The sequence below is a fragment of the Clarias gariepinus genome, chromosome 1, assembly GCF_024256425.1.
Source record: "Clarias gariepinus isolate MV-2021 ecotype Netherlands chromosome 1, CGAR_prim_01v2, whole genome shotgun sequence".
NCBI classification, from domain to species: Eukaryota; Metazoa; Chordata; class Actinopteri; order Siluriformes; family Clariidae; genus Clarias; species Clarias gariepinus.
In genome coordinates, this window is record NC_071100.1 from 31319561 (window position 1) to 31343390 (window position 23830).

The window sequence follows — 23830 nt, forward strand, 5'->3', positions numbered from 1 at the left end:
CTGGACTACATTTGAACTTTGGATTTCTCGAATAGGTTAAATGTGGATTAATTATGCGATCGGTTTCATTGTGTGGAAATTAAAATGCTTCGATCTCCATCACTTCACATAGCAATATAGGATCATTTAAAAATATACAAGAAATGGATTTCTCTTTGTCATGGCTCTTATTGCCTGTGTGTGTGTGTGTGTGTGTGTTCATTCAGATACTACCCTGCGTTGTGCACGTTGGAGCAGTTGGAGCAGAACTGCCTACCGAAGGCGGGACGGTACCGTTTCTGCACCATCATGGCTGAGAACATCCCTGTCCTGCGCACACGCATCAGAGACGTCTCCATGTCTGACCTCAAAGACTTCCTGGAGAGCATACGTAAACACTCGGACAAAATCGGAGAGACTGCCATTAAACAGGTCTGTGTCTGTTCAGCATGTACGTGATTCAGTGTGAATGTTAGGTGTCAGTGTTTCTATTACGTACACTTGCCAGTAGAATAAATGATTGGGTTTGATTCGTTTCTGTACATAGAACCGAAAGTCAGTGAAAAGCTTATTGTTCAGTTGGAAGAGGGCGAATCCCAAACCTTTGACTCCCATCTATTGGCCACATGACTGAAGTCATATGTAGCGTTGTTAGAGGTTTAATGGTTTAAAGCTGCAGAGATCGAGATATAGACATTATACACTCAAGCCAATTTAACCACACCCCGCATTTCTCATCACTGAACAGTTTTTAGCTTCATAGTGGTGCAGTTTGGCGTCACACACTGTTGGTTTTAACTGAGATTTAACTGCTGCCATTTCTTTGTGTGCTTTTGGGGAGGATTTATCCGCTTGCGTCTTGGTTAGGCAGTGAAACTTGGCTGTTAATGTACAAATTATTTCGTTCCTTTATTTCATTTTAACTTATAAAAAGAGAAGCAAATTGTAACGTAGACATGATGTTCTAGTGTTGATCGCCGGTGGGTTTATGTGCATGTTTTATTTTTGATGGATTAATTTGCTTTCGGCAAAGTATGCATTTGGTATAAAGAATCGTGACATGATCGTTATTAGAGGGAATATTTAGTCACGTAACAATTTTGTCTCTAATACTATCAAAATCAAATGCTGCTGTTTCATCATCATGGCTCTTTTAATAGTACGAGCTGAAATGGGATTAACATTTATGCCTATAAGCTTTCCTAATTAAAATACAAACTCAATCAAGCTAATCATAACGTTGAAAAGGGCAATTAAAAAACAACTACAACACAATATTATATACAGTGTATATATTCACACACGACACATCATGTATACTTTTTTTTTATTCCCTCAGACTCGCTGAATGAACAGAGAGGACTTGTTCACTGGCCATATTGCATGCACATAGTTATAAACCGGTACAAACCCCAGCCCAAGGGTTCATCCCAGGTCTAGGTCATGGAGTGAATAATGAAAGCTGGGCTACTGTGTATGTCATTCTTTTTTTTTTTTTTTTTTTTTGCTTTGTTTTATCTTACTTTTCCGCTGTTTATCTCTGCCTATCTATTCCATCCCCTTGGCAGAGAACTGCCAGGCTGTTGTGAATTAACGATCGTCGGGTCATATTAACTCTCGCCAGAAGACACTCGAACTGTGCTGCGTGTGTGCGCGTGTATTATACATGAGCGTGAGTGTGAATGCGTAATTGTCAAAACGGACCCTGTCTTCAAGGACAAACTGGTGATTTTGAGGAGAAGACCAAGGGAACACATATGAGAAAAATTGAATGGACTTTTCGAAGGAATGCAGAAAAGGTCCTGCTTTGTTTTACTGATTATTAGTCCAAGATGAGGAAAATGGAGGAGATTCAGCTGCCGAGTAGGCACCGGGAGTCATCCCCAGGCCTCGTTGAAATGGATTTCTCTCTCTCTCTTTCTCTCTCTCTCTCTCTCTCTCTCTCTCTTTATTCTCTCATTTTCCCTCTGTTTCTCATTCTTCCCCTCTTCCTTATCCACCATTGTCTCTAAGGTTTTTTTTTTTTTCTTGGTCCTCTTTCCACTCCTAATTCGTTCCCCCCCTTTTCCTTCTATCTTAATGACTACCAGTTCCCCTCATTATGGAATTGTTACTGCTCCCAATAAACAAACAATGTGGCACGGCAGGCGCCAAGAAGATATCACAGGAAGACACACACACACACACACACACACACACACACACACACATTTGTCGGTTGTATTTGTGACTGGTTGTCTATTCGTGGCTTGTCGAGTCATATACACAGTGCTGGCTCTGCTTTCCTCTGATCTCAACCCGAGTCTTCATTGTCACCTTCACTCATCTCTACTCCTCATCTTTGCTATCTCAGTTGGCCTGCAGGTTCCTGTGTGTCACAGTTGTGCTTGAGCTTTTGGTTGGTAAGACTCGTGTACCTCATTATGTGTGCATGTGCTTTTCTGCTCAGTATGGTTGTAAAGTTACTTATTGTAGTCATCCTGTCAGCCCATTCAGCGCAAACACTGTTACCTGTTGTGCGCGACTCTAATAGTAATTAGCAGTTTCTGACGTACGCACACCAGCGCGTCTGGCACTACCAACCATGCCGTGATTAAAGACAGTGAGATCAAATTTTTTTCCTTCCAATTTTGATGTTCGATGTGAACATACTATAAACTGAAGGTCTTTACCCATTTCTGCCACAAATGTACAAGTGTTCCTAAAAAAAAATGGTCAGCGAGTTTAAAATGACTGACAGGAGGTCAATATGTAAACACAGGTTTCCCAGCAGGTTTTCATGTTACATTAAACAATTACTTGAAACAATTACCTAAAACAGTTCTTAATCAATTTCCAGGTTAATTGGAACTTGATACGCTTTGTTTGTGAATATTAACCTCGCATCCTGTAGGGGGCAGCAGAGTGCAGTGGACGGCGCGTCGTCTGCTCCTGCAGCGTGCATTGATGTCTCCTACAGAGGTGGAATGTTGGCAATGGGTTTAACCACGGTTTGAACCCTGGTGATCTCGTAACAAAGTGGCTGTCCAACGCCGTCCTGCCAAGCAGCCACATTCCTCCAGCTGAAGGTTTTTTTTTTTTTTTTCTTTTTTGCATGTCTTTGAGTCTTGTATGGTTTGTCAACTTGGTGTGTGTGCGGTTTGGTTGTAATTCAAACCGTGCTGATGACAAAGCAATATGGCATTGTTCTTTATAAGCAAACTAAGGGCAAGGTAAATCAAGTTCAGATATTGCTCCTGCTTACACAAGTTCCTAGATTCGCTCTAAATCTTTGTTCCACACATTGGCCTGTTCATGCGTTAGCCTTTTATTCAATTTTTTTTGGATTCGCTTAACCAGACATACTTTTGCGATGCGGCAACTAACTGGAGTTCCTTAGCATCTTGGATAGAACGGGATCTCCCCTTCTTTTTCGCTTGTGGTTTTACTTTCTTTGGTGCTTTCTTCACTGTCGGTCTCTTACAGTTGACTCTTTTCTGTGATGAAGCATCTCGTGCTCGCTCTCGCCGCCTCAGTCAAAAACCATGAGACAGACGATGCTGCTACTCTTTAGCAGATTTATATCCCAGTGTGGTAAGGCAGCACCAACGTAGACGTTAAGCCAAGGAAGATAGGCTCTCCGAAGCGCCCTTTCTCCTAGTTTCCATCTCCAGAGGGGTAAGCAGACCGCGAATAACAGGAGGCTGTTTGTCTAGGGACTTTGTGATCCAGGAACATGGACCGGTTCCCATTGAAAATTAGGCCCAGTCCCTGCGCCTGTGATTGTTTTAATTCTACTAACAAATGATCTGAAAATAAATTGAAGGATTCGGTGCTTTAATAATGGCTCCATTGTATGCCGTCAGGCACAGTGTGTGTGAGCGTGATGGAAGAGGGTCTAGTGTTATGGAGTGTTTGGTTGAGATAAGTGTGCGACCTGGATGCAGCTCTGTTTTGCTTTTCATTGCCAGTAGGTCAGAGCTGGAGAGGTGAATGATTTGGACTTTTTGAATTTTGAATGATACCCATGACTTCACTTCACATTCCTTGTTGATGGCTCGTTAGGACATTCGGCGAACGTTTCGAATGGTTTTTATATCTAAAGTCTGTTACCCTGGCTACCTAGCTACGGAGTTAACTTTGTCTCAGTGAGAGCGCTTCGAGCGAAGGTTCAGCAAAGGTCAATGTCTGTATTCTGTCATCTGTGATGTATTTTACTTAGCGCAGCATTGACCGATGAAAAATATCCTGTCTTTTAATGTAGTGAAACTGAATAAGAGTTGAAATCCAATTAACAGATATCTGGAGCTTGACTTTGGATGGCTAAGATTCGAATTTTTCTATTTAATGTGCAATCCCCACTTTAAAATTACTCGCGTAATGTCTTTTGATTTTATACTCATAAATTTAAGCAGCATGTCTTCCTAAGCATGAAAAAGATGTCTAAAAGATAAAATTGTTAGGGGGGAGGTATTCAGACACCACAAATTAGTACTTGGTTTTCAAGGCTGTTGTTGCCTCTGAGATGTCTATGGTAAGCATTAATTAGGCTTTTGCTGCATCGTGGTTCAGTGTTGGCCCCAAACCCTCAGCGGATCGTCTTTAATTCTCTAAGGTTACGACCGTCCCACTGGTGGGCTTGCAATTTTAAAATCCTCCATAAATTTTTACAGGGTTTCGTGTCTGGAGATTGGTTAGACCATGGAAGGCTAGGATAGTTTGGCTGTATGTTTTAGGATTGTTGTCTTGTTGAAACACATATCTTCTCCCCAGATTCATTTTCTTGCCCTAGAATGTTGCTCTATTCACATTTCTTTCAACAGAGGTGTAAAGCTCCAGCACTGCTGGCAGAGAAGCGGACCCATACCACCATGTGCTCATCTCTGTATTCTCCCATTGTCTCATAACATAAAAAGCGTAATACTGTGTTATTTCTTTTTGTCTGACCAGAATATCTTGTTTCTAAAAGATGTGCATCTTTGCGCTTCGATTTTCCTTCCCATCATTCTGTCTGTTTTCTCTCCATCACACTCGTCCTGCAACGCTTTTTCGAGTGACTGTTAGCATTTCGCTTACCCACTGTATCTTTTCGTTAGTTTGAGAGTGCTTGTGAAATTTTGCGCGGTACGCCTGTCCTGACAGTTATTTATGGTTTCGTTGACTTTTCACACATGCAGTTTCGAACGAGGGATTTTTACAGTCTTTGCCATAACTATGTAGCTTCATTCACTCAAATATTTGTTGATGATATCGTCCCTGAAAACGTGAGCAAGCTCCTTCACCATCATCATAATTTCTACTTGTTGAGAAGTTTCCCAGGTCTTTCATAATGATAACAGTTGCAACTTGCATGAACACATTTATTTGCAAGATTTATATTTAGAAGAAAACGCCCAAGCTTAACACTACTACAAAATTCAAGAGTTCAGCTTTTTTTTTTTTTTCCTTTTTTTTTCAATTTAGTTATGGTAACCCCTTTCTTCGCATCAGGAATCATTTAAAAACAATTGATTAAAGAGTGTTTCAATTTGCCATATCAGAAATTTGCATGCCAGCTTTACATTATAGGTTGATTTTCTCTTAAAATACTTTGGAAGTTTCTGTAAATGGAGATAATCACTTCTGATTGGCCAGTTACCACAATTGAGTTAATGAAGGTGCATCTGTAAAAAATCAAGCATCTTAGTTAACAATTTAGGAACAACAAACTTTACCTCAAATTCCTCCTTACAAGCAGTTTTCAAATAACCTAAGTTACCACAAGCATCTGTAAAAACAGTTTTGTCCAAATACAAAAACTTGGGGCCATACAGGCACAACATCTTACAGGAATGAGGAACTAAGGAAATGGTAAATAGAATTAAAGCTAAGTAAGTGTACAGTGTGTATAACAGTTTTTTAAATAAGAGTCTTAAATTGGGGCTAAAAAGTAGACTGAATTTTGCGATGGGGGTGGCAGGTAGGAATTCCCTGAATCACACAACTGAAGAAGGCTGCTATGTACTAGAAGTCTAAAATATGTTCGAAAAGAAGAGTACAACAGTTTGGTGATGTTGGGGTCACAAGGTGGATGTAGTTATTGCAGCCAAGGAATTTGCCACCAAATACTAAGCATCATTCACTTTAATTTCGTTTACGGCTATCTGTTCCCGATCTTTAGCTTATCTAAACACTGGGTCGTCTGCCATGTACCAAAAAAAAAAGGGTCATGTACCAGATAGTTTTTCCACATCGATATATGAACCGATCAGCCGTAACATTAAAACACAACACATTAGGGCCAGGATTGTGTAGGTTCCCCACAACCAGACATGATCCACAAGACCAGGATCATAGATCTAACTGGCACATCCCACGAATGCTTGAAAGGATCGAGATCTGGGGAGTTTGGAAGCCGGGACAACAGCCTTGAATTTTTGCCTGCTAAGCCCCACATGCTGCATCATCTGATGCGCTGGATGTTTTGATACCTTTTTGTGGTTCACCTGAATGTGGGAGTTAATGGACAATCTGTGTATACATCATGAAATTCTGTTCTGTTGTCTTTTAATCATCATTTTATCTTAATGTATAATAAAAAAGGGAATTATCCTTGGTGTTCCATTACTTTTAGAGGGCCTAAATGATTTTCCTTTGAGTGTTTAAACATTTCTTTATGCTTATGAATGCATTTTTTTTTTTTTTTTTTTACAAGTAACTCAAAGTCAAATAACATTGGGTCTCATTTATACATTGTAAAAAGATGTCTATAAATGTTTATGTAAGCCAAACCAAACCAAAAATGACCCTTTCAACTTCCCAAAGAAGTGTGTGTGGGGTAATGAATGGCAACCAGTTATAAATTATCATGCTCACGTAACTTAATATATGTTTAAGTACACGAAAATCTGGAAGCACAGAATGATCGACGAAAGCCTGAAAGCAGTGCGCTTTTTTCCCCCCTCCATAATATTAGTGTATTCCATTCATAACAGTGGGCTAAACCTTTCAAAGTATATGATCTGAAGTTTATAAAGTCAAGGTTTGCATTCATTAGTCTTCCAATGCATAAATCTCCACACACTCAGGAGCAGGAGTAGGATCCAAAGGTTTTTCTGGATTTGCAAGATTTTCATGAGTATTAAACTTCACGTGTTAAACATAATTTATGTGCAAATCCTTTCATATCCAACTTGATAAATGAGACCAATTATGTGTATAAAGTTAATCAGAATACTTCATCCCCCTCATTGTACGTGATCTACTTGGGTTTGCTGATTTTTGCCAGATTTCCCCTTAGCATAGTTTATCTTTGCGTTTTTAAACCCGATACTCTTCGGCATCATCATTAAATAGCCATTCGCGTTCATTCATATTCTTCACAGTTTCTTACCGTCTTTCCTTTTTCTATTTTTCTGTCTGGGTCCTTGCTGTTTGTATAGTGTTAGTGGTCGCGTTTGAGAATATTCAGTGTCAGTGTCCGGGATCTCCTGAGAGATGTAATGAGAACCACGCTGCGTTGTGTGTGAAACGCTGGTGAAGGAGATTGATTACCTTCCTCCAGTTACCAAACGCACATGCATGAAGACCGCACACGTGAGGACACTGCACTGATGTCATGCTCTCTCATCACAGTCACGGGTATACTAACTACCGTTCCACTCAAACCACTGTATATATGAGGTAACTCCAAGTCAGAGTTTCTGTCTGAGGAGCGTATCTGACCCAGTCATGACCGTGCGCTGAATGGAGCGCCGTTTAATACGGACTAGAACTAATCTGTGCTTTTCTTCTTCGTGCTTATCAAATTACAGTCATTTCAATGTTGTGCAAATTTCATACTTTTGGAAACCAAAAGCTTTTTTTCTTTTTTTTTCCTCCCTTCTTTGTTCTTTATATGCCTTTATTTTTGTTTAAAGTCTTTCTGACCAGTGAATAGTCCAAGTGTTTGCATCCCCATGGTTTTAAAATTGTGAAATGCAGCTGTAAGTCAGCTATCCAAAACAAAAGGTCAAAAACAAGGAGGAGAGAATATTACCACATTTAATAAACGTAATGTTATGTTTTAGAGAGAGAGAAAAAATTTACATTCAGGTGAACTGCATTTTTCCAAAAGTATTTGGACAGATATTCATCAGAGTCATGTGCTTGTCGAACATCCCATTCCAGAGTACTGTAAGTCTCCTTTTGTTCCTGTTATAGTGAATGAGCAAAGTGCTGGCTTCAGCCACAACATCATTAGTTAGATCAGGCGCTGATGTTGGATGATTTCAATGAATCCCTAAGATCTTGGAACATGGAAAAACATGTTGTCGTGAAGCTCACTTAATGCACAGGGTCATTGTCATGTCTGAACAGGTTTAGGCCCTTCAGTTTCAGTGAAGGGAAATTGTGATGTTAGCGCATATGAGAACTTTTTCATGGACATAGTTTTATAATACTTTTGTGGTAACCCAGGGGGGAACCACACATCAGTGTGATGGACAGGATTCCAGACAGTTTCGGTCATGTATTTTGTAGAAGCATCACTTATAGTTTATGATGTGTGAGAGTGATGTGTAACATCAGTATTGTCATGAGCAGTGTTGGAGGATGTTACTTTTTAAATTAACTAATTACATTACAAAATTACTGTCCTCAAAAAGTAATCAGTTTCATTATTGCGTTACTTTCTGATAAAAGTAACTAGTTCAAATACTTTTCCATTGCAGAAAATGAAAATTCCTTTGTGATTCCTCATGCATGTTTTTTTTAGTCAAGACCTTTATAAATATTCTACCATCATCACTTAGCGAAGTTTTGCTCATAATTTGTTAACTACTAATACCCCTATCTCACCTGCGCGGTGGCCATAATCGGACGGTTCATCATGATTCACCACCAGTTTTGGCGCTGTGATTAGGTTTCCATCTTTCCGCGTGCCAGTCCTCGCATATTCAAACCGTATAGGTTAGATAGGCGTATAACAGCAGGAATAACAGAGCTGGCCAGGTTATCTGGGGCGGACCTTGTAGGAGGACTTTTACACACACACACACACACACACACACACAATAACGGGTTGGGAATGACTGCTGTTTGTATGACGAAATACAATTTAGAAAAAATGACTGAATAACTGAGTTTGATTACTCGTTACATCAAAAAAGTAATCCGAGTACACTTACACCCAACACTGGTCATGATGCACGGTCTTGAGATCACACTGATATCATGTGATATATCTTAGTAAATTACCTTCCTTGGAGTTGATTCAATTCATTTTCCTGTTATGTGAAAGATTAAAATGATAAATAATAAAAGAATCAAGGGCTGTGCCAGTGTCTTGTACAGTAATAATATAATAGTTCTGTAATGTCACTCACCCCTACTCCACTGTCTAGTTTGTTTGTTTTTGCATTTTACATTTTGGCAGATCATTCATGAGCCATCTCACACACCCCCTCCCCTAACCAAAACCATTTAATCCTGTTCCTGCATTTGTTCGTTCATGGGATGTTCAAGTTCTTGCCTTCATTGTTTTTTTAAATTTTTTTATATTCCTTATTGTCATTTATTTGCATTTGTGGAATTGTAATTGTATTACTTCCAGAGACCCACATAGCTGGCTTGTTCATGTTCTGCTGTCCAAAAGTCCCTCCAAACCCAACATTCTTACAATCATTGTTTATAGTCATTGAGGCTGTGAATGGTTTGTCAGATTTCATTTGAGGTATGCTACATGTCCTCGCTGGGATACATGGGATAGAACCCGATTCACCCCTTGGAGATTGGGGGTGTGGTGCCCATCCCCACACCCCCACTGTTGATAATAACTGTAGAAATCGTAATTCTTAAAAATCTTTCCCGATCTAGTCTGTAATTAGTCTGAGTTGTTTTGTGTGTTTTTAGATGTCTGATGTGGGCATTGATGCTGGTCATCAATGAGGCTAGTCATTGTTTTTTTTCCCCATTTTTATACCCAGTAGTATCTGGTACTTTGTCTCTTCTGTGTTATATAGCTATGCGGTCAAGCATTTTTGTTAACATTTAAATGGTTTCAGCACAATGTCTCTACTGGTTTGGAACCATCCTGGGAAACGTTGACAATTAAACAAACCTTGTGGCTGACTTTGTCTGTGTTCTTTTGAATTCATTCAGAGCTCAATAATTACTACTCTCTGTAGAGCAGATTTTTTCCCATTTTTCCCATGCAGCTGCCAATGAATGAACAAATGGTCTGAGGATTTGCATATTCTAAGTATGATGATAATGGAACTTTGGCTTGTTGTTAAAATTTTCTGTAATGTCTTTATTCCAAAAAAAAAAAAAAGTTAGACACGCATGTGTGTTTGTATTCCGTTTCCAGGCACAGGTGAGAAGCTCTCGTGACAGTGCGGTCACACGGCAACAGCGGGCAGGCAACGGATGGAGATTACGCAAGGAGACTGGGTCGGGTACGGAGGTGGACCGGTCAGGTGGAAGCCCTCTTTCAGAAGAGGATTCTGGGATACTAGATGTTGAGGATGAGGATGACGATGAGGTGAGTGAACTTGATGATGTAAGGTCATGTCTTGAGATTTGAGATGATAGCCCAGTATAACTAAGACCCTGAGTATTAGTACGGACTGATACCGATTAAATTATCATTTTTTTTAACTACCAGGACATTTAAAGGTTATTTTACACATTTTGCTGTTAACACAATATATTGCGTAAAGAAAAATGTATACGGAAAAAAACAGGTTAAATAAAATGCAGGGGAGGAGATGACTTAAACAGTTGAAGTTGCATTATAAAACAAGCACAGTAAAAAAAATGGTCAGCTGTGATCAATATTGAAAGTAGGAGCATTTTAAAATGATCTAAACCGATGTGTGGCCATACGAATTCAATTCCATTCAGTTTTATTTATATGGCGCTTTTAACAATAGTCATTGTCGCAAAGCAGCTTTACAGAATCAAAAACAAAATGTGGAAATGAGTTTGAGTCATATAAATCATAATGATGAGTTTGTCCCTGATGAGCAAGCCAGGGGCGATGGTGGCAAGAAAAAACTCCCTAAGAAGAAACCTTTACTAGGGAGCATAAAGAGTAGACTTTGGAGCAATGGCCATATGGTCTAATGAGTTCAGATTGCCCCTGTCTCAGTGTAATGGGGGCGTCAGTGTAATAAAAGGACGCATATGAAGCGATGCATAGTCATTATGTCATGCATAGTACCCATAGCAACAGTATAGGGCAATACAATGAAGTTAGCTGATGACCTGAATGTACTAAATGTCCAGGTTATGACATGAATGGATTTATTTATTTATTTTGGATGGGACGGGCATATTCCAGAATAACGATGCCAAGATTTCTTAGACTTAAATTATGAAATAGTGCTTTGACTTTCCTGACATCTCTTTTATTCTAGCGATTAAAAGGAAAAAAAACAGGCTGTTTGTTGTTAGAGAGGAAAAATGTTTCCGTTTCTGGAGGCCGTTGCTGACGAGAATAAATGTTTAACATTAAGGAAACAAAACAACGCTTCACTTTATCAATGACTGTACTTTTTTTTTTTATTAAATGAAGTTTCCTCAAGTCGTTTTTCACCTCCGGTTATGTGACGCATCTACCGTACAAGTCCATGTGAACGAGCTGTTTGTTATAGAAACACTAATTTATTAGAACATGAATATTAAAATAAACCTTTGGCTTGAATTACAGCTGGCACTTTTGCACAATTGGCGCAATTATTCGAATTCAGCTTAGCCTTTATCCTCCTGTAAATAAGTTTCTGTAGATACTGTATGCTCAGTTTTGGCTCGATGGCAGAGTCGTGTCCCCTGACTTAATCGTCCATTCCGTCTCTCCTCATCTGTTGTCATTAGGACTGCATCACTTGCCTGAGGAAGATGTGTGGAGCATGTGGGATGTGCTTTTCAGCTGCACATGCTAATAAAATCCAGGAAAGGCTTTAGGTTTCTGGAGTAGCAGACAGAACAAAAGCTGACGCAAACACACGGGTGGAGAAGCGGTGTTTATCAGATGTTCCACAAACACGTAGGCTTTCAGCACATGACTAAAATCATGTCTGTGAACACGTTGTGCCCGGTATGCCACATTGTTTTTCTGTTTATTCCTGTAAGGTCTCGCAATATAGTGTTGAAACCCCAGTAAGCACGCTACTATGGTGTCATGGAGTGGAGCTTACTCATTCCACAAAGGCCCATGGGATATCCAGAACTGTTGCTGACCTGAAACAGTGTGTATGTTGACTCCAGTGGCCTCCTGTTGAACTTCTCCGCTCTTCCCTTCTTTCTCTGCCCCGCTATGCGTGCACATCACTCTTTCCTGAAGCTGCACAAGGGGCAATGTGTGTGCCAGGCTTTAATCTACCCGCCTGTCAGCCATGGTGGGGTTTCCCGACAGTCATGCCCAAGGTTATTACCGAGTCCTTCGAGTGCATGTTACCTCCTCACCCCTGTTCTCAACGAGCTCTTGGGGAAAACCACACAACATTTCGTACACACTGTCCAAACAGTCTCCTGCCACCGAGTTGGCACCGGTGCCTGTGTTTTTAATTGTTTTCTTCTTGTTTGCTCAGGGTTATTGTTTGGTGTTGTTCTTCCTCTCTGGAGCTGTGACCCAGCCGACTCTCCGAGTTCCTGCTTGGCTTTCTGCGGGCACTAGATGAAAGCTAGCATTGTTTAGCTGCTATAGGTTTAGTAAACTTTGGAGCTGGAGGCATTTCTGCACAGACTGGGGCAGAGCGGGTGATCATGACAATAGACTGAATCTAAGACTCTTCATAGGCAGAATTTCCTCATTGTATTTAAATGTTTTAAAGACGTTTAGAAATTAGCACTTTAGCAGGAGATGTGTAGATATGAAACAGTTTATACCACCAGTGATGTCTTAGTTGTAGAGCAGTTTAGCTACAAGACCAGTTAGAAAAGCAGTTAATCTCTTTCACTGATCCTCTATTAATCTGAACAGGTTTACAATTAATTATTACTGATTATAAATAATAATTATAATTTATATGATCATATTAAACATCAGTAAACCCCAACACATTGCCATGACATGACCTGTAGCTTTTGACAGCAGTCTTAGTTTCTAATCCTAAGCAGCTTATAAGCTTGTCTTGGGCAGTCAGAGGAGCGACACCAATGATGAATCAGTAGATAGCGAATTAAAGTATAAAAATATAGCTATCTTCTTTTTAGCCTTAAAAAATAAACTGTACATCACCACTGATATGATGTGTCTTTCTGTAGGGTCCTGGTGCTCAGGACCTGGTGGACTTCTCGCCTGTCTATCGCTGCTTGCACATCTACACAGTTCTGGTAAGTCATACGGTACCTTCTTGTTTTTTTTTAATCTGATAAGCCCCAGGTCTTTTCTTTATTAAACGAGAATTAAGCTGATTAATTGGATTTCTTGAAAAAAACAGTTTTAATGTGTTTGTTTTTCTAATTATCTGCTTGTACTGTATATTATATTCAGTGCTTGGGTGTACTTGCCCTTGTTTAATTTCCAGTGGGCCTTAGATACTCAGGAGATGCCCTCTTGTTTAAAGTGTTGTTAAATGTTTTTTTTTTGGCAGAAAAACAGTATTGGTTGGATTTTCAGTACAGTGGTACCTCGGCATACAAACAAATTTTCGCCTCAAGAACTAAAATTGTGCAAGAAATTAGCCGGTACTTTCAGGTGCACGTATATCAGGTTGCGCTATGTTCGGGAACCAAAAGTGTTTGTGTCAGTGGAAACCAATGTGTATCAAGTTTTTTTTTTTTTTTTTTTTTTTTGCATTTTTTGCATTTTGTGCAAAATTTGTTGGGTACCAAGAATGCTATGAAACACAGCAGCAAGAATAACATAGACACTGTCTGTTTAAGTTTTTAAAGCAGCTGGTGCCAATCATAAATTAAGGTTAAGTGAAGTTTAATGTCTATTTTAAAATTTACCTCATTTACATCACTTTTATAAATATTTTAATTAGTTTTTATACGCAAAAGTATAATTATAGTGTTGCAGATTGGTTATATTGGTAATATTTATTGGTGGGTGGAATGGATTATCTGCATTTACATTATTTCATACGGGGAAAATGCGTTTCGCAGTACAAAATTTCACCTTAAGTACTCGTCTCCAGAAAGCCGAGGTACCATTTTACGGGTTCGAAGCATAAATAGACTGTTACATTTAGAGCTGTAAATCATGGGTAAACTGTCAATTTGATACGATTTCTGCCTACTGTGGTTTTCTTTTTAATTTCTATTTAATTTCTATTAAATTGTACAATAAATTGCCAGATTTTTTTAAAATTACTAAAAATACTTATTAAATGTTGAAATGCTTTGTAACTGATGTCATGGCTCATACACTGTGATGATGATCTTTTTCTGCTCCATACTCCAGTCCAGTAAGATGCTGGTATTACAAAGGCTGCCCATAAACTCAAAACGAGAAGAAGTGATAACCTTGAAAACTTCGTGTATTTGTGGAAGACACAAGTGGTTTGTACTTTCTGCAAAGAAACAAGTTTCCCTAAATATGATGGGGCGTTCAGGTCAAACCAGGACTTTTGACTGTGCAGAATAGCAGAACACAGTTATAAGCTTAAAAAATTCCTTAATTTTTCGATATAATCCCCTGCTACATTAATCCACTTATCTGAACGTTTCACTAGTGCTTGCATACCATCAAGGTAGAAAGTTTTCTTAGCACACAGGATCCATGATTAGACCGCCAGCTACAGTATATGCCTGAAACGCTGGCATCTCAGGAACTCCTTTAATGACCCAAACATGTGGAAATGGCTTGGAGCGAGTTCAGGTTTTCAATTTAATTTGAGTCAGTCGTACTAATAATTGCCTGATTTTTGTTTTCTGACAGTTTTTAGGGTATTCAAACTACTAAACATTAAACATTGAAATGCTTTGTAACTGATGTCAGATGTGGCAATGACTCCCAGCCGTGTTCCTGTAATGTGCAGTATGAGGTTGTGAATTCTCCTGCATCTTTGCTGATCAAACATTTATTAATTTTTTTTATTAAAGGAAGGGCCATTAAAGGAGTTCCTGGGAGGTCAGACTTACAGCAGGCAGTTCAATCATGGTTCCGGTGTAGTGAGAAAACTTTCTTGCATGGTGGTGCAGGGGAATATATCGAAAAATAAATGGAGTTTGAAAGTCCTGGTTTGACTTGAATGTGATTATTAATTTTAAAAGACCCAATTGATTCTGGATCAAAACGGACCCAATGATTCTATTAATTGAATCAACTGAAAAAAATTTGATTCAATTGCATAATCAATGAAATAGCACAGAGTCTGGTGTGTGCGTGTGTGTGGATGGTATGTGTGTGTACCTACAGAACATTCCATGTCCTCTTGGGCCTTTTCAAGTCTTTTGCTGGTATAACCATCGTATTCTGTCTTGCACTATTAGTACAGTATTTCACACGGTTAAGCTGGGGGTGTTTGTACAATGCCCTTTGTTTGTATTGGGAGCTGGTTTAAAATGGCATGTGAACAGAAAAGGAAATATTATTCAGGAAGGTTAAATGGGCACAGAGGATAAAAAGAAAGAGTTTAAGGTCAGGGTAACAGTAAAGGAGAAACATGATGATCTGTCCAGACATCGCATGTGTACATGTGCTCTGGGAGAGCAGAGATGTGAAGTCAGGGTAAGAAAATACGCCAGGAAGGAAGTAAACAGCAGGGACAATAGAGAGATTCGTTTGGGTACTTTACTGAAATCAGTAAGGTTTACAGCTCGCTAACCCATGCTGTTTAAGATTTTAGTTTAAATACTGTATGATCAATATAGAAACAGTCAGAAGGGAAAATATGACATGCTAGAATAATAAAGTGAAATTATAGAATGAACCGGACATCCGATTAATTGTCGCATAAGTGTTTGTGAAACGCTCTTACTGCATGGTCAAGACTACATGAAGAATCCGTGATTTCGCCTTTTTCTCATTTAAAACTGGAAATAAGCAGGTTTTATAAGCTTTTAAAATGTTGAAATTGTTAATGAAGGAAATGTCCAAGAACAATTTTGTCCTTCAGTTTCACTGCTCATGTCCAAAAGGCGCTTCCATGGGTTTAAATCTGAATTCCGTTCCAACTCGAGTGCACGCCGTCATTAAAGCAAAGCCAAATACTGGGACGTTGTGAACTTTATGTAGATGTTTCAAAGATAATACTTTTCACGCAAGCTATTGCTGATAATGTAATTTGTACTTAAGAAAAAAAGATTAAATTGGAGAAGAATGAAAAATAGAACTATTCTCACTTGTGGTCTCAGATTTTTGGACCTTAGTGTATTTTTTTTTTCCCCCCCAATATTTTTATAATGTTCATCTCTAAACTGATGTATTTCTTTTTCCTGAAGCTTCCCAGAGGTCTGGCCTTTTGGGAATTCATTTTAAACCAAAATATTTTGCAGTGCAGTGTTTTCTTCCCCCCCTTCTCTCTCTCTCGCCCCTCTCTCCCTCCTTTAAAAACACACACACACACACACACACACACACACACACACACACACACACACGTTAATCAGTAACATATAGTACAGTAAGAGTCTGTGTCCAGGAAGGAAATTGTAGGATGTTGAAGTGGCAGCTGACATTAGTACCCTGTTACGCAATGTAACTCATCTTTGCTGTAATGGGACCAAAAAAAAAATTACACTTTGCTCTCAAGTGTGTCCCATGAATCTGTGTGAGAGAGAAGGAACCTGAGCACGGTGCAGATTTAGGGAGTGGGGGAAGCTAGAACACAAATTTTATGATGGTTGATGACCCAGGGGACATAAAAGCAGGAGAGCGCTTTTCCTCCTTAGGCTCTTTTGACTCCTGGATTGGCCGCACGCCAAATGGCTCGGGACGGAGCGAGACGGAGAGGGTTGCGACTCGGCCATGGTGCTCTCGCATGCATGCAAGCGCGTATGCGTGAACAGGAGGAGTGCGCAAAGGCCACAGTTTAGACCTGCTGAGGAGAGACAGGAAGAATCTGAATTCTCATAGGGAGGCCAAGGCGCACAAGAGCGAGTGCGGTTAGAAAAAGACGGGGTTGTACAAACAGTGGAGGGAAAGAAGGTGAAAATGAGCGAGCATTAATATAGCCCCAAGGTAATGTCATTAACTGGAAAGATGATGTTTGGAGAAAGGATGGTTTATAGTTCTGGCTTTCGATATTTTCACTGCGAGACTCATTCATCAGAGGACAGAGAGAGAAAGCGAGGACAGTGAGTGGAGTAAGTGGAGACAGGGACACGGTAAGAATTTAGTAGCAGGGCGAGGTGTTATAAAACATGACCTCCGTACTGTCGGGTCTTTCACCTATCGTAGTCGTGTTTTCATGTGAGTTTAGCTGATTTATCCTTTTGTTTTTTCTCTGTTCTTTTCTTTGCCTTTGTCTTTTTTTTTTTTTTTTTTTGGACTGAATGACTAAACTGAGCCAGTTTCTTTTAAACTTGTCCAAAAACAATAAACTCGCATGTCCTTTTGGCCTTTCTTTAAAACACTGACTCTGACCCAGCCAAGAACTATCAGGGCTGCCTCTTGCAGCCAACATTGCAGATCAAGGTCATGCATTGGTTTTGATGTATGGCAGACTTCACAGACTACCAGATACCTCCAGTGTTGAGGACCAGACTGTCTCTCTGTTTGTCTCTATCTGATCTCTGGATGGATGAATTGGAGCGGAGCCAGCGCACATGCCATGGACTCATCAATCCTGTAGATTACATACAAGGCTTACTACACCCTGATTTAGGAGCAGGCTGGACACCTGGCGCAGGTGGAGGCATTATTTTCAAACGATCCATTTAAAGAGACTTTAGGAGACGCCGTTCAAGAGCCAGAGCACAGCTGGTGTAATGCCATAATTAGTGATACACATCCTGATAAGGAAGCAGGTACACACTCTAACACAGCCAGGAACATTTAACATACATTAAATAGTGAAAAGGTTACGGACGTCTGATCATCGCACTCAAGGTGCTTGGTGATCATTTCGCTTGTGATTAAGGCCCATTTGCTGTGCTAATAAGCTCGACTCTCCTGGAAAGCTTTGTGCTCGATTTTGGCGCGTAGCTGTGGGGATTTGCTCATTCTGCCACGAGAGCATTAGTGAGAGACATGATCTCAGCATTCCAGTCCATCTTAAATACAGTTGTATAGGATGTCTTTGTGCGCTTTCAACTTTGTGGCAACAGTTTTGGGAACACGCACACATGGGTGTGACAGGCAGGTGTCTACATACTTTGGGTCTTATAGCATGGATTCAAGTTTTCCTCCTCCGTCGTGCTGGATTTCTGGAGAGGGGCCGGGTCCGTTTTAGATTTCGAAAATAGATAATTATATCAGGAATAGCACGGCCATGAAAATCCTGAAACAAATAATGGAATTTATAAATCACGATTTCCAGACTTGAGTCATGGGAGTATTTAATCAACAATTTGGGTCCAAATAAATGCAGAGCGTTCAAGTGCTCAAGGGTCGATCAATGTGCCGTGGCCATGCACACGCTTATGCGTGTGTAGTGAGTGCATGTGTAATAGAGGATTGGTGTTACGGATCCGTCCAGCTACACTACCTTAGATGACCGATGGTTCAGAAGTTTCAGTTAAAGCTTTTTGGTGTTTCCTGCTGGGTGTCTCTTGGTGTCTTCAACGTACTGCGGGTGGACAGCAGGGTTCCTGAAAAGCAGGTTAATCTGCTACACTTACTGATAACCAGCTACTGATTGTTTGCACCTGATGGTAGTAATGAATTGTAACACGATGTAATCAAACTAATAATGAGCTAAACCAAGCGGTAACTCAAGTTGCTCTAAATGCACCAAGTACTTTGACATTGGCAACGAACTTACCAAAAAAAACAAAACAAAACAAAAAAAAAACGTTCTTTAAAACACACACACACACACACACACACAAATGTTACAACATGTCTGTTCATTCCCAGTTTTGTGCTTAACTAATTTGCACAGACCAAAACATCCTTCAAGTGCCATTTACCGTCTAGCGTATATTTTTCCACAACAAAGGGTGCTATTCAAGGTCATGCTAGGTTTGCCCAGGTCAGGCTCCTTTCACCTAGCAATGACCTGTCACTTGCTGCAGTGTGTGTGTGAGTGTGAGTGTAAGCGCGTGAGTATGTGCATGTTTATATCAGAGAGGAAACAGACTTCCCTCTTGCCAGGAAACGAAGGAGTAGAGTTGGCGAGGAGGTCAGAGTTAAGAAAATATCTTCATGTTCCTTATGTTCAGGGTCATACACAATAACATGCTGCATCTTTCAACCTCTACCATCTTTCCCCCTGATCTGGTGGTGTATTTTAAATTGAAATTTTTTTTTGATCTTGTGAAGCATTTTAGGTTTTCCAGCAGAGATTGATTGTCATGTATGGCAGTTTTCACTTTTTGTTCTTCATTACTAGGGGCACTTACATGGACCCCAATATTCCACTAGTAGTTCAATTGGAAGAAAAATGCTTCATGTAAACACCTCAGTCGGAACAACATGACCTGAATAAGAGGAGTGAAGTTAAACTTATATGATAGTCCATTCAGTGAGTAAATATTAGCCATGTAAAAATTTGATCTGATCGTTTCTCTCTTGTCGGAATAAATATATACTTTCTGTGCACGTTTGCTCTGCATTGGGTTAACATCAGGCGATGTGATGAACGTCCAGGAGGGAAACTTGGGTTCCAATTTTGATCAGTAACCTCTGTGAGGGTAAACATCTCTCTCCTACTGACTGGCTTACAAGATCATACATATAGTAGTTAAGCATCTAACCGATCATAGATGAGGCTGAATTCCCGTAACCAGTCATAATGTACAGTAGAAGGTGGCATTCATTGGGAAAGACGGGAAGCCTAACCTGACTTAACAGAGTTGGAGAAAAAGTTGTCTTCTTTTGTTTTATATATATTTCTGACAGATCCAGCTTTTAACAGTTGGCTTTAACCACTAATGAAGTTGGATTCTGATGAAATGCTTTGAGAATGTAAAGAGTGAAAATCAGTGTTCATGTAAACAGTTAAGCTGGAATCACAAACTGGAAAGATTTTAAACGGATTGAAGACATTTTGTCCATGTAACGGTTCAAGGGAACTTTATTATCCCCAAAGGGACAATTTGGTTTACAGTGCGCTGCAATACACAACATTAAACCAACACGGACAAATAAATATCAACACGATCTTACAATTACAACTTGTCATTACCCAAACTGATAGCCTCAGGAATAAATGACCTTTTAAACCCTAAATTCACACAACAGGAGACGGCTCGGATCTGCCAATATTCTGAAGGTCAATCCAGGATCTTCCACTAATTTTACCGCACACCAGCAGATGAAAGCAAAAGTAAAAACTGATTTATAAAACATTTCCATAGAAGCAGGTTTGTCCATGTAAGCAAGGCTATTCATGCATGACAGAATTGCAAAATACTGAACCATCAAACCCTCAAGCCTAAAGACAACTTTTCCTTCCTTTCATTCATGCTATTCAAGAAATCTGCAAGTACCCAGGTTAGATAATAAAGTATAGTATAACTTTGGCTGTGTTCTCTATCACTCAGAGAAGCAGAACCAGAACCATGTTACTAGATAGACTGACCAGAACCCACGTGATAAACCTGTCAAATAAGGCACTGTTTTCTTTCCTTTTCTCTTTCATCCCTTCCCTGTTGGTATCTGCTGTTTTTCATAGTTGGGCCCTCAGTGCTCCGCGCTGGACGTTTGCTCAGATAAAGCTCCGTGCTGGAACGGAGAGCAGTGGTGACCGTCAATTGACAAAGGCCAAACTCATCAAGCCTTTACTGAATGAGGTTTTTTGTTTTCGGTCCATGAGGACCGTGTAGCGTAATCACGGTCTAAATTGTACTTTGGTATTTGGAAAGTACAACAGATTTCCCCTTATTTAAAGTTTGATTGTTGATTCTTGAATGGGAATCATTGTGCCTTATCACTGTATGATTTAACTAGAAGAAAACCAGATCACTCCACCCATTTTGCTCCTTTTCCCTTAATCTGCTCACTTTATTATTATTATTATTATTATTAACGGTCGTTGCTCTTTAGAGTGCTGCTCATAGATATAATTGACGCTTTTTATAGAATCAAATCTTAGTTATTTAATCTTATTTATTTATTGCTGAACCATTTCTATTATATGTGTATATATTATAACAAACCATTTTTCTCTCTTTATTTTGGCCCAGGGTGACCGGGATACATTTGAGAACTACTACAGGAAACAGAGAAGGAAACAAGCTCGACTAGTGTTGCAGCCACATCCGAACATGGTATGCTTTCACACTTTTTCAGGGTCTCGGTATAGCTGACCTGCGCTCTGATCCAGCTTCCGACAAGCTTGGATATGTGGTGAAAAGAATTTCACTGTATTATACTTGTGTGTGTGTGTGTGTGTGTGTGTGTGTGTGTGTGTGTGTGTGTGTGTGTATATATATATATATATGTATATATATATATGTGTGTATATATATATATGTGTATATATATATGTGTATATATATGTGTGTGTATATATATATATATATATATATATATATATATATAACTAAGTTTTAAAGTAAGATGCAGTAAAACTTTATAGTTGCTAAAATATGTGTATATATGTTTGTATATATAACACGGTTAAATCTTGGATTGCGAGCATAATTCTTTATTTATTATTTTTTTATTTTTCCCCCTAATTTTCTCCCTAATTTAGTGTTTCCTCTGAACCACGTGATGCCACGTGGCATTTTCGAATTTTGCTTACCGTTGGGGGCGACGTAACCCCCTTGAAGGACACGCGATCTTCAGGATGATAGGGCGAGCGCTTTACCACTGCACCACTCGGCGCAGCGGTAAAGGAAACCTTTCAAGTGTCATTGAAGAGGTTAACAAGGAACCTCTTTAATGTCACTTGCTTTTGTCTCATTTTGAGGATTTCACTCTAATATGACATTGCGTTGTTGTTAAACAGATTCATCTCCCGCACAGCCTCTTAAAACTTTTTCTTCACAGGGGCTGTTGTTGCAATACAGCTACTGAAGAACAGTAACTAGACTTGGACACAAAACTAAAAGAATGCTTTACGCGTACTGGCTCAGTTGTGACCACATGACACTCAGCAGACAAAGTGTACGTGTACTCCTGTATGTCAAGACCTTGCTCATTTATCAAGTTTGCTCATCTTGAAAAACACTCGCCGACCAAGTTACTTGCAATCCAAAGTTTAAATGCGTGTGTGTGTGTATGTGTATATATGTGTATATATGTGTGTATATATATATATATATATATATAAATATATATATATATATATATATATATATATGAATGAGCATGATGAGATATGCCATTATAAGCGAAGACAGTCTTATCTCTCTTAAAAATCAGTTCCAATCTCCCTCTTCTCACTGAAAATCTAATACATACTGTAGCTTTGCTCTGCCTTAACTCGCTGAGCTCCTACAGCACTATACCCCTGCGCAGACTCTTAGTTCTACCAGTGCTGGGCATCTGGTGGTGGATAAGAACAGATACATTTTCTCTCAAAACCTTTCCCTTTCTTCTTTCTACTCGTCTGTTTTTGTTCTGCAACCTGAAGTCGTCGAAAGATGTTTTATATATAAAAAGCATTATTACCATTGTTGGTCATCAGAAGTTGATGAAAAGGAGGCACATAATGAACCTAGTCATCATTAGTCTAAATGAACAAGAATAGTTGATGGTTTGGGAAACATGATGGGTTTGGAGCAGATTATGATTGTCTGGAACACACTTCATGTGCACGACACAGGAATTTTAACCTAATAGCAAACAGTCCATGTTTTAGTGTTCCAAGTAATACTCACTTTTTCTCTCTCTCTCTTACTCTCTCTCTCTCTCTCTGTCTCACACACACAAACACACACACACACACACACACACACACACATATTCTCTATATTGCTTATCCTGGGTTGCGGTAGACCTGAAGCCTATCCCAGGGGACGCATGGTACACCCAGGACAGGGTACCAGTCCATTACAAGGCACAACCATGCACACACTCACATGCTACAGAAAAGTTGGAAAGGCTAGTGATCCTAATCTGCATATTTTTGGAAAGTGGGAGAAAACCAGAGTACTCGGAGCACACCAACCAAGCACAGTGAGAACATTCAAGCTTCACACACAGACCCAAACAGGGGACTTAATCCCTTGACCTTGAATGTGTGAGGACCCAGTGCTGACCACTATGCCATAGTCATACAAAAAACAGAAAGTGTTCTTCTGTTTGTCCATCTGGATGCCCTTTTGGAGGTTCTTGTGTAGAATGCTTTAACAAAGGGATGCTGTTTCTTAGGAGATCTTAAGTCTTCTTAGAAAGATAGCCTTTAACACTAAATAACCTATATTAATCAAAACGTCAAGGCTTTATAGGTATAATTATGTTTATTTTGTGTAACAGTCAATTTTTATTATTTATCATGTTCACTTAGATAAAAAAGAGGTAAATGTTTGCTCACAAAATATTACGTGTGGAAATTGTACATTATAGAGCATGTATCAGAACTACCTTCATTTGTTGACATATTGACTGTTTTGATGAAGACTTGTATTTAAACATTACATTGTTGTCCTTTATTTTGCTTCCCTTTATTCACCATGTCGGGACCGCAGCACGAAACCCTAGAGGGATACAGGCGGTACTTCAATCAAATTGTAGGGTAAGCTTTATGGACATTTCTCTGCATTTTAATTAACGTCATTATATTTAATGAAAATCACTTGTGGATTTATTAAAATGTCTCCGGTATTAAAGAGAATAATTGAAAATGGCAAGCATATCGTGGTATTCCGCTCAAGCTCCGGTTATTCCCTGCGCTGTCCAAACCAT

At 39.5% G+C, this 23830-nt stretch overlaps 1 protein-coding gene across 2 annotated transcripts in view; it reads left to right on the plus strand.

Moving 5' to 3' along the window:
- Positions 1-23830, plus strand: part of exoc6b (exocyst complex component 6B) — a 103398-nt gene that overhangs the window by 29730 nt on the left and 49838 nt on the right. For both annotated transcript variants that reach the window (XM_053493754.1, XM_053493762.1), the window contains exons 6-10: positions 207-411; positions 10286-10459; positions 13186-13254; positions 21160-21243; positions 23614-23660. In XM_053493754.1, coding sequence (XP_053349729.1) covers positions 207-411; positions 10286-10459; positions 13186-13254; positions 21160-21243; positions 23614-23660 — 579 coding nt within the window. The remainder of the gene's footprint in view (positions 1-206; positions 412-10285; positions 10460-13185; positions 13255-21159; positions 21244-23613; positions 23661-23830) is intronic.